General features: G+C 46.5%; 1 protein-coding gene across 7 annotated transcripts in view; it reads left to right on the top strand.

Moving 5' to 3' along the window:
* LOC147234781 (nck-associated protein 5-like) overlaps positions 1-12,423 on the top strand; it is a 29,478-nt gene that overhangs the window by 2,330 nt on the left and 14,725 nt on the right. For all 7 annotated transcript variants that reach the window (XR_015106048.1, XM_086145457.1, XM_086145455.1 and 4 more), the window contains exons 2-6: positions 8,020-8,110; positions 8,176-8,328; positions 8,477-8,545; positions 9,403-9,441; positions 9,856-9,972. Coding sequence is in view for 6 of the 7 variants with exons in the window: in XM_086145457.1 (XP_086001583.1) it covers positions 8,021-8,110; positions 8,176-8,328; positions 8,477-8,545; positions 9,403-9,441; positions 9,856-9,972 (468 nt within the window). In the remaining variant the exon portion in view is untranslated. The remainder of the gene's footprint in view (positions 1-8,019; positions 8,111-8,175; positions 8,329-8,476; positions 8,546-9,402; positions 9,442-9,855; positions 9,973-12,423) is intronic.

Below are 12,423 nucleotides of genomic sequence, written 5' to 3'. Positions count from 1 at the left end.
ACAGGTACAACCATGACAACGATGGCAACAAGGACCAATGGAGCTCTTCAAAAGTCCACAAGACAACAGGGGGTCCATGAGAACTTCAGAAGGGAAGGAACTCAAACTACAACAGGTTCTGTTTCAGGGGAACAACCTGACAGTCAGGCCTGTGGACCAATCAGCAACCAGGCAAGTTACCTGTCAATCAAACAATCAATTGGAGAGTCGGGCAGAAATTCGGCGGATAGAATGTTGCCACGGAGGACATTGGGGTCCAATTAGATGACTTTTTGGGGACTATTCTTGTTGCCATCGTTACCTGTAGACATCACCCAACCACCATTAGGAGACAACATCCCCCCCCCCAATGCAGATGATTCCAGATGTTCGATGAAAGCTACTGTTACTTCAAGCGAAGCGCCACTATCTAATAGATGGCCCCCGCTGGGTTTCTCCAAATGCTATCATCTGTTCCAGCAAGCGTTGGCTGTATGTTCCATATACGTCTTCTACTTCCGCCCCAGGGCCACGGCCCCCCAACAACAATACCTCCAGAGCTCCACCAGCGAGGTCCACCTCCGGGCCACCGCTGACCCCGTTCCGCTCGCTGGCACAATGGCCATCCCTTCCAATCGAAGGCATTAGGCTGCTCCGGCGGACAATGGCAAGCCTTCCTGCCCCTGAGACACTCTGAGGCCTCTCTTTTTCACCGAGGGGGGCGGAGTCAGCATCCAGATTGATTCCTGAGTGTGAAGGCATGCCAGGGTGGGAGAGGGGGAGTATTCGCTGGAGGTCGTCGACCACCATCTTTGTTTTTCTCTGTAGTTTTAGAAGAAGCGCGACGAGGGCAAGGTCACGCCCTCGGGGCCTGACGTATCTAGGCCGGATTCAGGCTTCAGCTTCCCCTGGAGGCTGCTCATTTAATCATGGGGGGTACGAGAGCTAAAACGCTTGTGGCGGGATGCGCTAGCATGCTAATGTGGGGCGACGTTTGACGTTCACTGCTCAAAGAAACAGAACAATTAACTGACTGTCACTACAGGTGGTTCCAGGTAGGAAACCCAGAAATATCGAACTAGGAGCCCGCCCTATGAGTAAAAGGTTTGCAGTGGACTCCCATAACTTGAAGTTGAAGTTTGGCTGAAACCATCTTCACGGGTGGGGGGGCGGAGCTTGGGCCTCACCATTGTTTGGACCGTATCATCTTGCTCATTGAAGAAACAATCCCCTAATGCTAGAGTACTTTTTGGACATTTCACTCCATAGGACGTCAAGCAGTCATTGTTTTTCCTTTCTGCCCCAAGGGTTGGAGACGGTTCGTTCCAAGGAGGCCAACAGGAAGAATTCAGATGATGTCTGGCACTTTGAATATCCGTTGTTGAATCTTTTCAGTCTCTTCAGCCTAATTATACTTTTTTGACCCCCCCCCCCATATCTGTAATAAATAGCTCCTCATCAAACATCAGAAGCTGACGAGCTCCAGGAGAAAGCGCTCCTGCAGGAGCAGATCAGATGATGTCTTGGCGAGGTGGAGCCATCACAGCATCACGGGTTGAATAAAAAACACCTTGCTGCTAAAAATAGCCACAGACATTTATTTATAGCGACGTCCTTGTTTACCAGACCAAATAAAGTTGTCACAAATGGCGACGGGTGGGTCTGGGTTCCCGGGAGAACCTGTAGGTTCTGGAAGACAGTCCATCGATGTCACTCTGGTTGTAGGCAAACAGGGGTGGAGCTTAACAGTGGAGACATCAGGCTACATTGGAGCTCTTAAGCTATGTCACGTTCCTGCGTGACTGACGGCATCACTTTAACATCTGCAGACAGGCGTGAACAGGAGGGGGCCAATCAGAAGGAGCTTTGGATCCTGCTCGCCGGGATAAGATAGGACAACTTCTAAAGGCGGAGAGAACTTCTTCTTCTTCTCCTCCACTGGACGTCACCTCGGCAGGAGGTCACTTCTTCAAAGTTAAAGAATGATGAAAGGATGAATGAATGACTTGTAATGTAATAGTCAGATAATTCTGGCAAACGCAGATAGTTTCAACTGGTTAATGGTTTCTGCTGAGTCAGTTGGCTGATGTATGCTAATTGTTTCTGCTGAGTCAGCTGACCAACATGGGCTAACGGTTCTTACTGAGTCGGTTGGCCAACATAACCTAATGGTTCTTGCTGTGTTGGTAAGCTAATATGAGCGAAATGATAGAAACAAATAGATTTGACAGTTGAAAGGAAACAGCTGGGGTTGAGCAGGTTAATGTTAGGCAGCCTTTCCTGTTGGGTCTGTTTGTGAATGTGAAGCCTTTTTTTGCTGATTCATGGCAAAAAAAAAATGTCACTTGTTTAACCTGCAGGCTTGACTCAACTGATTCGTCCAACTAAATGGATTCATCTGACTGAACTAATTGGCCCGACTAAACTGACTTGTCTAACTCAACAGTCTTCTGACTGAGCTGACTTGTCTGACTCAACCGAATCACCTGCCTCGACTTACTTGTCCAACTCGATTGATTCGTTTGACTGAGCCGACTCAATTGATTCACTCAACTTAACTGACTCGTCCAAATCAACTGATCCATCTGACTGAGCTGACTCAACTGATTCACCTGAATCAACTGATTCATCTAATTTCGACTGATTTGTATGACTAAGCTGACTTAACTGATACACCCAACTCAACTGATTCACCCAACCCGACTGACCCCTCTGACTCAACCGAGTCATCTGACTTGTCAAACCAACCAAATCCAAAGGCCGACCCACTCATGCGACTCAACTGACCCATGTGACTCGACCGACTCGCTCAACCCGTAAGATTGGACTGATTCCTCTGATTCATCAGACTCCGCCAACACTGACCGACTTGACCGCTCTGAATGATCCGACTCACACGACCTCCTGACTCGCCGACGCAGCGGCAGGACGTGATTCAGAGTAGAAATATTTATCCACCAGACACTGGGAGGGTCTCATTTATGCATCAGTGCCAGCGGCTCAATTACCTCCACGATTATACCAATTAACTCCCCCCCCCCCCCCCGCCCCTGCTCCCCCCATATGTAATTACAGCGCTTACGCTGCTGTGACCTCCACCGACTCTCACACAGCAGACATGGAGGGAGGAAAGGAAGAGGAAGAGCAGTAGTGTAGTAGAGTGTCTGATGCTGGATGGATGGATGGAGGGACATATGAGTTGTGGAAGGATGGTATGATGGAGGAATGGAAGTATGGCTGGATTAAGAGATGGATAGAGGTATGGATAATAGATGGATGGAGTCATGGATGGACTGAAAGAAGGATGGAAGTTTGGATGGATGATGAGATTCACAAGGGCCATGGATGGATGGATGACAAGAGTGACTAAAGAATGGTGGGACAGATGGTTGGATGGATGGATGGATGGATGGATGGATGGATGGACGGAGAACTGCCCAAGGGCCATGGACAGATAGATAGGTGGAGAAGAGGGATGGAAGGATGGAGGGAAAGATGGATGGATGGACTGATTGGGGATAGAAGTTGGAATGGATGACTGGATGGACAGATGGAGGGATATACAAAAGTCATGGATGGATGGAAAAGGGTGATGGTTGGATGAATGGGCTGATTGAGGGATTAAAGCATGGGTGGATTGACGGTTACATGACAAGTGAATTTACACATAATGTGTGTGTGTGTGTGTGTGTGTGTGTGTGTGTGTGTGTGTGTGTGTGTGACCAGTGTGTCACTTGGTGTCGCTGCTCCTCTGCCAGCCAATCAGCAGTAGTCAGCAGATTTGGGTGGATGGCTCTCCCTGGTGGACATACATGGAAACACCAGGTGGAACCAGACACCTTCTGGACCAGGAATGGTGTCGGAGGGCCAAACCGATGATAAGCTAAACTTATTTCTGCTCATTATTAATTATACCTCATTGTAAAACGGCAGTGAGATAAATGATATTGGTCTCCATGGGGTAATTCCTTTGTCACAGCAGTGTAACAGATATAATGTCCAAAATTAGAAAAAAAGTCAAATAAATATGAAAATGAATATAAATAGAGACATTAGAAGACAAAACATCCATGAATGAATAGACAGCAAGGAGAACAACAACAGCAACATCAGAGATAATTGTTTTTTTTTTTCTTCTTTTTTTTTATAATTTTTTTCTATCTTTTTTTTAATAATTTATCCCTATTAATCCCCATGAGGTAATTCCTCCTGTGCCATGTTACCCCCAAAAATCAGAATAATAAGATAAGATATATTTTATTGATCTCCATCAGGGAAAATTCTTTTGTCACGGCAGTGCAACAATGGCAGTATCAATAAATATGAGTATAAATATAAGTAAGAGAGACAATTAAAAGATAGCGAATGACTTACACAAATAAATAGACAGCAGACTGAACAAAAATAAGGATAAGAATAGACAACAGAATGAAAAAAAAAGAAAAAAAGGGTGAGAATAGACCAAAGAGAGAATAAACCAAAACGACAACCAGGATAAGAACAGAAACAGAGTGACAACAACGATAAAAGTAAACATGATACGAAAGGGGTTTTGATACAAAAGGATTGTAAAAAAAGAAGAAAAAATGAATAAACAATAAAAACAAAATCAATGTTCTCAGAGGGTCTAATGCACATGTGTCAAACTCGAGGCCCGCTAGCCAAATCTGGCTTGCCTTATCATTCTATGTGGCCCACAAGAACATCTTAAAAGATCCAAATGTCTTAAAATAAAGTCAAATGTGTACATTGACCATAAACTACATTTCCCACAATTTATGCCGATCAGCTAACCCGTGAAGTGACGGCGTCCTGCCATTAGATTGCAGTGTATCCACATTAATGCCATTTTCAACAAGTGAAATCGAGAAATACAGATGAAAAAAGTTGATGCAGGTGGAAGACTGTTTCAAGAAAAATGGGAATACATATGTAACATTTTGGATTTTAATGAATAGTAAATTCAGAGTTATTTTACATAAGGGAATAGTTACATTTATTTTACATTACATTTGGTTACATTGAGTTACATTTATACTGTTACCGTTTCATGCAACCTTTGAGGGCAACCATTATGCTGATGTGGCCCTTGGTGAAAATGAGTTTGACACCTCTGGTCTAACGTGTTGACCCTCTAAGACGGTGTTAGGCAGTATGCTAAAGATATGAAATGGATCAAATTTATGCAAAAAGCAAAAAGTGCTTTTTATCAGTGTTATATGATAGCCTATTACTGCTGCAGAGTCTAACAAACACTCCTTAGTAAACTGTCCGTCCCAAAACAGCTTTCTTTTTCTGGCGCTGTTGTGGGATACGGCTGCATTTCTTGGTGTGCAAAGCTTTCTAAAAATACCCTTGTTGGTTTTGCGGTTTTGCTAGCAAAATATCTGACGACCTTCATCAGACGAGTCTCGCGTCTTCCTCCATGTTTGGTCATGTAATGACGATTCAAATTGTCATGCTTATACACCACTTTACCTTTGCCTTCTGTGAATAAATATGTAGCGGTACATGTCTTATTGAAGACACAGCATTTGGCATGAATTTATTTTTTTTGGTGTGAGTTGATGCACCTCAGTTCACGCACCCATGTTGTAGATGTGCAACACACTTGTATAACATTAATGGAATAAATGTTTTTTTTTGGTTCATGTTTGATTGACCTCACGTGGGCCGGGCAGGGAATCCCAAGGGCCACCAGATCTGTTCTAGATCTTGGATGGAACCAGACACCTTCCGAACGGGTGTCAAATTTGAATCCATGAGGGCCAAAGTTCAAAAATGGGTCCAAGTCACAGGCCGGACTAGTTATTTGATTTTATCGATAACTTGTTGTAATAATGTTATTGCAGGTATTGAACCTGGAACTAGCTAAGCCTACAGGCGATTGTCTCCAAAACAACATTAGTCATGAGATAAATTAGATTTAAGAAAGTAAAAAAAAAAGTCTTCTGCATTAATATTTTGCCCTATCTGCATTTTTCCCAGAGCTCTGAGATGCTCCCTAGTCTGAGCCAGATCGGCGCCCCATGATGGTATGCTTTCCACCGGAAGTGTAAAACTGCTTTTTTGGCCCTTCAAAAATGGTAAATGGGCACTGAGTATGCCACGTTTGTCCTTTTTCTTACACCGTCTGCATCTCCCACAGGCCTAACTTGGTTTTGAAAGCCTGCAGGGTCGCATATGTGTCGAGGTGACTTGGCCCATCCCTGAGGCTACGGCTGGACAATGAAGGAGGCTCGTGACGTCGCACAGAAACACAAAAAACTTTGTCTTGGAGTGCCAGTGTGTCTCCGTGAACTCACAGATCTCCTTGCCTGACTCCAAATGTCCTTTCCTGGGCATACTCGCGCACTTCTGTGCGATAGTACTGTATTCTGAGCTGAACTCCTCCAGAAAAGACCGGGGACGTTGTCATCGTGCACCTTCTCCCGGATCCGTCCAACCAATCCGCTGTTGTGACGGCACATCGCAGGTGTTGCATTGTGCCGTGACTGCCGTGACAAAGGCGACATTTTGGCTGCGGTTTACGTTTTCTGGGCCCTCATCATGCCTTGTTTGACAAATCTCCCTTGGCAAAGGGCCCGGTAGATAATGTGACCCCCTCCAGCAACAGTAAAACTGGCCTCCATAATAGCATCGCTCTGTGATTTGGCTTTTGTGAACAGCTCGTCCTGAGGCTCAACTCCTTCTAGACTCTTGTTTCGTGTCCAGGTGCTTGTATCTGTTGCGGTGCTTCATTTCAGTGTCTGGTTACGTTGTATGCACCCGAAACCGGCAAGCTCTGCACAGAAACACACCGCTTCGCCCATTGCGTCCGCGAACACACACTCGGCCTCCTGCCCGTTTTGAAAACTCCTGTTTTCCGAGTCCAACCTTTTCCTTTAGCTAATTTCTGAGGGAGGGCGATGGTTGAAAGTTCTCGCAGGAGGTGAGTAGTTCCCTAAGGCACAAGAGAGGCATGGCCAACACACTGATAGTGCAATGTGGGGCATGTAGTCTTATGGTGGTGCGTTCGATACGGCGCTGGGCCAGGTCTTATAGTACTTACAGGATTATTGTGTTCTTGTTCCTAGAAGGAACCAGTCACCATCTAGTTCCCAAATGGAACCAGTCATCGTCTGGATCCCAGGTGGTATTAGATACCTTCTAGATTCCAGGCGGAACCAGTCACCTTCTGGATCCCAGATGTTAATGTAGTGGTTTTAGAGCCTTCCAGATTCTAGAAGGTTCTAAAAGCAGTCAGTTTCACTGGAAAACTGTGTAGTCATGGCTTCTAATCCCCCGTCACCAGGAGGAACCTGAGCAGATCTGACCTTCTGACCTCTACACACATGAATACATGGATAATCTGTGAACTTTAAACTCCACATAATCTGCATTATTATGGATCCTCTTCTTCTCCTCTCTCTGTGATATCTGAAAACAGTACTTGGTGACTGAAAGAGTGAATGGTTGTACATCTCTATATGCAGCCCTGTGATTGGTCTAGGGTGAACCTGGCTCTCGTCCAATCTCACCTAGGATAGGCTGCAGCAGCATTGTGATGCTGTGTGCAGGATGGGCAGTGTGGATGATGAATGAATGAATTTTAAAAACAACCCAAAGTAAAAAGAAATAGCTCATTTTGAAAAAAAATTAACAGAGACCCGGCAGCTACCACTTAAAGCCACTAGATGGCGGCACTTCCCTGTCAGTGACACTGGTTGCTTCTCCTTTTATTTTCTTGTGAAAGAAAAGAAAGTGATTTCATTTAATTTCGTTTGAATTTATTTTATATTATTTGACTTTATTTTGTTTTATTTTATTTCATCTTATCTTGTTTAATTTAATTTAATTCAGAATTTATTTTATATTATTTGCCTTTTTTTATTTTATTTTATTTTGTTTTATTTTATTTTATGTGCCCCTTTTCCATTTGACCTTCCAGTGATGTTCAGCAAACTCTCCTGGTATCTCAGTCGATTCCCTCTCAATAATCAATAATGCCAGCAGGGACGGCTGAGATGTCTGACTTTCCCATGTTGTCCCCGAACGCAGCATGGAGGAGACCGTGCGGACGCTGCTCCAGAACCAGGACTCACTGGAGGGACCCAAAGTGGACCCGCTGGACCTGATGAAGGCCTACAAGGTACTGGCCGCTCCTCCGGCTCGTAGGGGTCGACCGCCTGACCTCTGACCTCTGACCCCTGACAGGACAAACTCTTGGAGGAGATGTGGAAGCAGCAGGACAGTCTCGACAGTCCGGCTGCTGCTCCGGTTGGAGGGGCGGCCTCGGGGGCGTCGGGGGGACCGGAGGAGGACGACTGCAACAGCAACCCCCTGCTGGAGAGGCTCCGGGCCCTGGAGGTAAAACATCAGGGCTGAGGTTCTCGGCCTTCCTCCTCCTCATCGTTTGGAAATAAAAGTTTCTGTCAGTTTGAAGTCACCAAACATGACATGAGATGTTCGGAAATGGACATTCCCGCCGGTAAACAGCTGTGCTCTGGGCTCACAGGCGGAGAACTCGGCGCTGTCACTGGAGAACGACAACCAGAGGAAGCAGTACGAGCGCTGCCTGGATGAGGTGAGAGGCCACAGCGCCACCTAGTGGCCGGGAGGCTGCAGGCTGGAGGAGAATGAAAGAACAGAAAGCGATGAAAAGTCACCCCAAAAATCAGATAAAATAGCGGAGGTCGTTTGGAGTCCAGCCGGTTGCTAGGCGACCCGACTCTCAGGCATTCCCTGTCGCCGGTTACCATGCCAACTGATTCCCAACGGGAGCTTTCTGGGGAGCCTGTCAAAGTGGCCGGCACCTGTATTCGAGTACTAGTATTTACAGTAATCTAAATTATTTGCGGTCCATTAGAGTATTTACGATAATTAGAGTATTTATAGTAATTTAGAGTATTTACAATCATTAAGAGTGTCTATTGGTAATTTGGAGTATTTGTGTTAATTGAAGCAGTAATTTTGAGTATTTACGATCATTTAGAATATTTACTTTTGTTTGTGCGTGTTCGTACACCGTCTTTGAGTGTCAAGAAAGCATTAGTAACATTAGTTATTATTGCTGTAATCATTGTTATTGTTATTATTATTTTGGTGTCGTTGTTCTCCTTGTTATTGTTATCATCATTATTGTTGTTATTGTTAGTATTGTCCTCATTAGGGTAATTAAGCACATTCATAGTAATTGAGAGTAATTACAGTCATTTAAACTGACCGGGCACGGTTAAGACGTTTTTAAAAGAATAGAAAAAATAGTTCTGAACAACATTTGATATTATATAATTATATCAATCCTTTTATCTGTCAGCAAGCCCCCCCAATCATTCATACACTCACTCTAACATGGTGATGAAACATGAGGCAACACACACACACACACACATGCGCACACTCTCACACACACACACACTGACGTCCTCCCTCTGCCCCCAGGTTGCGAACCAGGTGGTTCAGGCTCTGCTCACTCAGAAGGTCAGTCCCCTTTTTCTCTTATATATCGATCAATTGATTCATTAGAGATAAATGACATCAGAAATTAAACCTCTAACTTTGTCCCTGCAATGTTTATTCATAAATATCATTTATCATGTCGGTATTGAAGAATGACAACATCCAATTTCCTTTTTCTTTTTTATCCTCTCCTGAATCCTGCGCTCCTTGGCCGGTCTTGTCAAGCCATTTATCTTGGTGATTTCAGGAAGTTATTCCAGATTTGAGGTCTTTTCTGGAGCTTCTGGAGGGAATTTAGTTGAGTGACAATGTAGACCCCTGTGGAACTCTGCAGAACCCTGTGGAACCTTGCAGATCCCCGTGGGATCCTGCAGAACCCTGCAGGGCTCTGTGGAACCTTGTGGAACCCTTGACAAGATGTCTTCTGTGTCCCAGGACCTGAAGGACGAGTGTGTGAAGCTCAGGACTCGGGTTTTCGACCTGGAGCAGCAGAACAGGATCCTCAGCGTTCTGTTCCAGCAACGGGTCAAGATGACTGGACTGACTGGACAGGTGACACACACACACACACACACTCACACACACACATACTCACACTCACACACACTCACACTCACACACATCAACTGACAGGTGTACAGTATGTATGTCACAGGTTGCAAGCACACACTTCTCAATTGGGTCACACACACACAGGGTGACACATATACATGCACACCACAGACACACACATGCACACACACACACAGACATAAACACACCCTTCACAAACAGGTTGACACACATACACGTGCAAACACACGCAGAAATACACATGCACCACAAACACAGACAAAACACACCCTTTACAAACAGGGTGAAACACACACACACATCCACAGAGGTTGACACATACACATGAACAGGTTGACACACAAATGCGTGCGCACACACACACACACACACACACACACACACACACACACACACAGAGGATCAGGCTGATGCAGCTTCGGTCCAACCAAAGGCTCAACAAGTGTCCGAGTGTTGCTGTTCCTGATTGGCCGGGATCAAGTTACGGCTTGTGTTCTACCGGTAGAAGATCGTGATGGAGCTCTGGATCGGTGCTGGTCCAGAGGGCGTGTTGCCGTCCTCATCTTCCCTGGGAAGCTGCATCCAGGGGTCCTGGAGAGGAGTGTCCATCAGATGGTTGAACCTTCAGGAGTGTAGTCTTGAAGGGGCGGTGGCAGTTCGCCCAACCGGTCTACACATGTTTTGTGGACTTGGAGATGCTACTGGAGCATCATGTGGGGTTTTCAGGTGTTTGGGGTACTGGACCATGACTCGGGCCACGATTGGTGCCAGATCTTCAGGTTCCTGGACTCAGCCTGGGCTGTCATTTGTCACGAGTCTTCTCACAACTATTCCGGGATCCGGTTTGGTGGCCTCAGGATTGGATATCTGCATCTTCTCAGCGGACGTGGTCCTGTTTGCCTAATCAGACGGTGATCTCCAGCTCTCACTGGAACAGTTTGCAGCTGAGATGAGAACGGGCACCTCCAGATCCGAGGCCCTCTCAGGGTGGAGGATGAGGATGACCCTATGAGAAGAATGGCGTGGTGATGAAGGCTCTACAGCGGCGGATCAACACTCCCACCCTTACCTCCGGCCAGGAACTGTGGCTGCCGACCCAAGGAACCCCCTCAGGGATACCAGAGGCCCGATTGAGATTCCGCCTCAGGGTCTCCAGGCTCTCCCTTTGGGATGGGCTGAGGAGCTCGGCCATCCATGAGGGGCGCAGGTAGAGGAGGATCTTCTCAAGAAGCCTCCTGGTGAGGCAAGGGGCAGGTCGTGATGGTCCTCAACGCCAGCGTTCCCCGCTTTGCCGCAGACACTCCACAAGCCGAGGCTCTTCGCGGTCCTGGCGGAGGAACGGCTGCTCGGCGGGTTCTGCTTCAAGCAGAACGCCCGACTCATCATCCCTGTCTGTTTTCTTCTCTCTCGCATACCCGGCTAACTTATTTTCAAATATTTTTTCAGAAGAATTTCTCCCATGGAGATGAAAGCCAGCGGCGGCTTCTGTGGATGCCGCCGTGACGCCTCTGATCCCTGTGATGTGTTCTGAGACAGCGGACCACAGATTGCAGTCTTGATGCCGCCGCCACAAAACGGCGAGCGGGAGGCAACACGCAGAGATCCTCCAGCACGATTTTCTTTATTTCTCTCCAACGGTTGACAGGATACTGAAATGGAGAGTTGCTTCTTCTGCATGAAAGATGAAGCGAATCGCATCTTTTCCTTTTTTGGCGCGAGGATGTTTCAGAACATCCGGCTGATGATGCATTTAATGATGCGTCTAAGCATCCAGCTGAAGGGAGGTTGTTGATGTCGACTTCTTCTAACATGGTGTAAGGTGCTACATAGCTTCTACTGTCTGTCAACCAATGGGAGTGTCCGAAAGACGGCTCGGCGGCCCCTTGTGGAGTCTCGTCTGCCTTGTTATGGCGGCGAGTTGCATGTTCTCAAGGCCGTTCTCGGTTCGTCCAGATCAAACAATGTCTTTGTGGACATTGTGACCAACTACAAGTATCTGGGGGTGGTCACTGACAACAAATTGGACTGGGGAAAGAACACTAGCGCCCTGAGCAAGAAGGTCCAGAGCCGCCGCTATCTGCTGAGGTGACTGAGGTCCTTTAACATCTGCAGGACCACTCTTAAAATGTTCTACAAGTCTGTGGTAGCCAGTGCTATCTTCTATGCTGTGGTGTGCCATGGACGCAGGGTAAGGATAGTGGAATCCCAATAAACTGGACAGAGGCAAGGCCAGCGACGCTGTGGGAGTGAAGCTGGACCTTCTGACGGTGGTGTCAGATTGGAGAATGCTTCACAAGGTGAAGGTCATCCCGGACACTGTCACCAACCCACTCCGTAACATGCTGGTCAGGTACAGGAGTGCTTTCAACTCCAGACGATAACACCACCGAGTGCCATAGGAAATCATTCTTTCCAACGGTGGTGGAGTCA

This window comes from Fistularia commersonii, chromosome 4, assembly GCF_037954325.1.
Source record: "Fistularia commersonii isolate RoL2024-O1a breed Wild chromosome 4, RoL_Fcom_v1.0, whole genome shotgun sequence".
NCBI lineage: Eukaryota > Metazoa > Chordata > Actinopteri > Syngnathiformes > Fistulariidae > Fistularia > Fistularia commersonii.
Note: the sequence above shows the minus strand (reverse complement) of the source record. Positions and strands in the feature narration are given on the sequence as shown.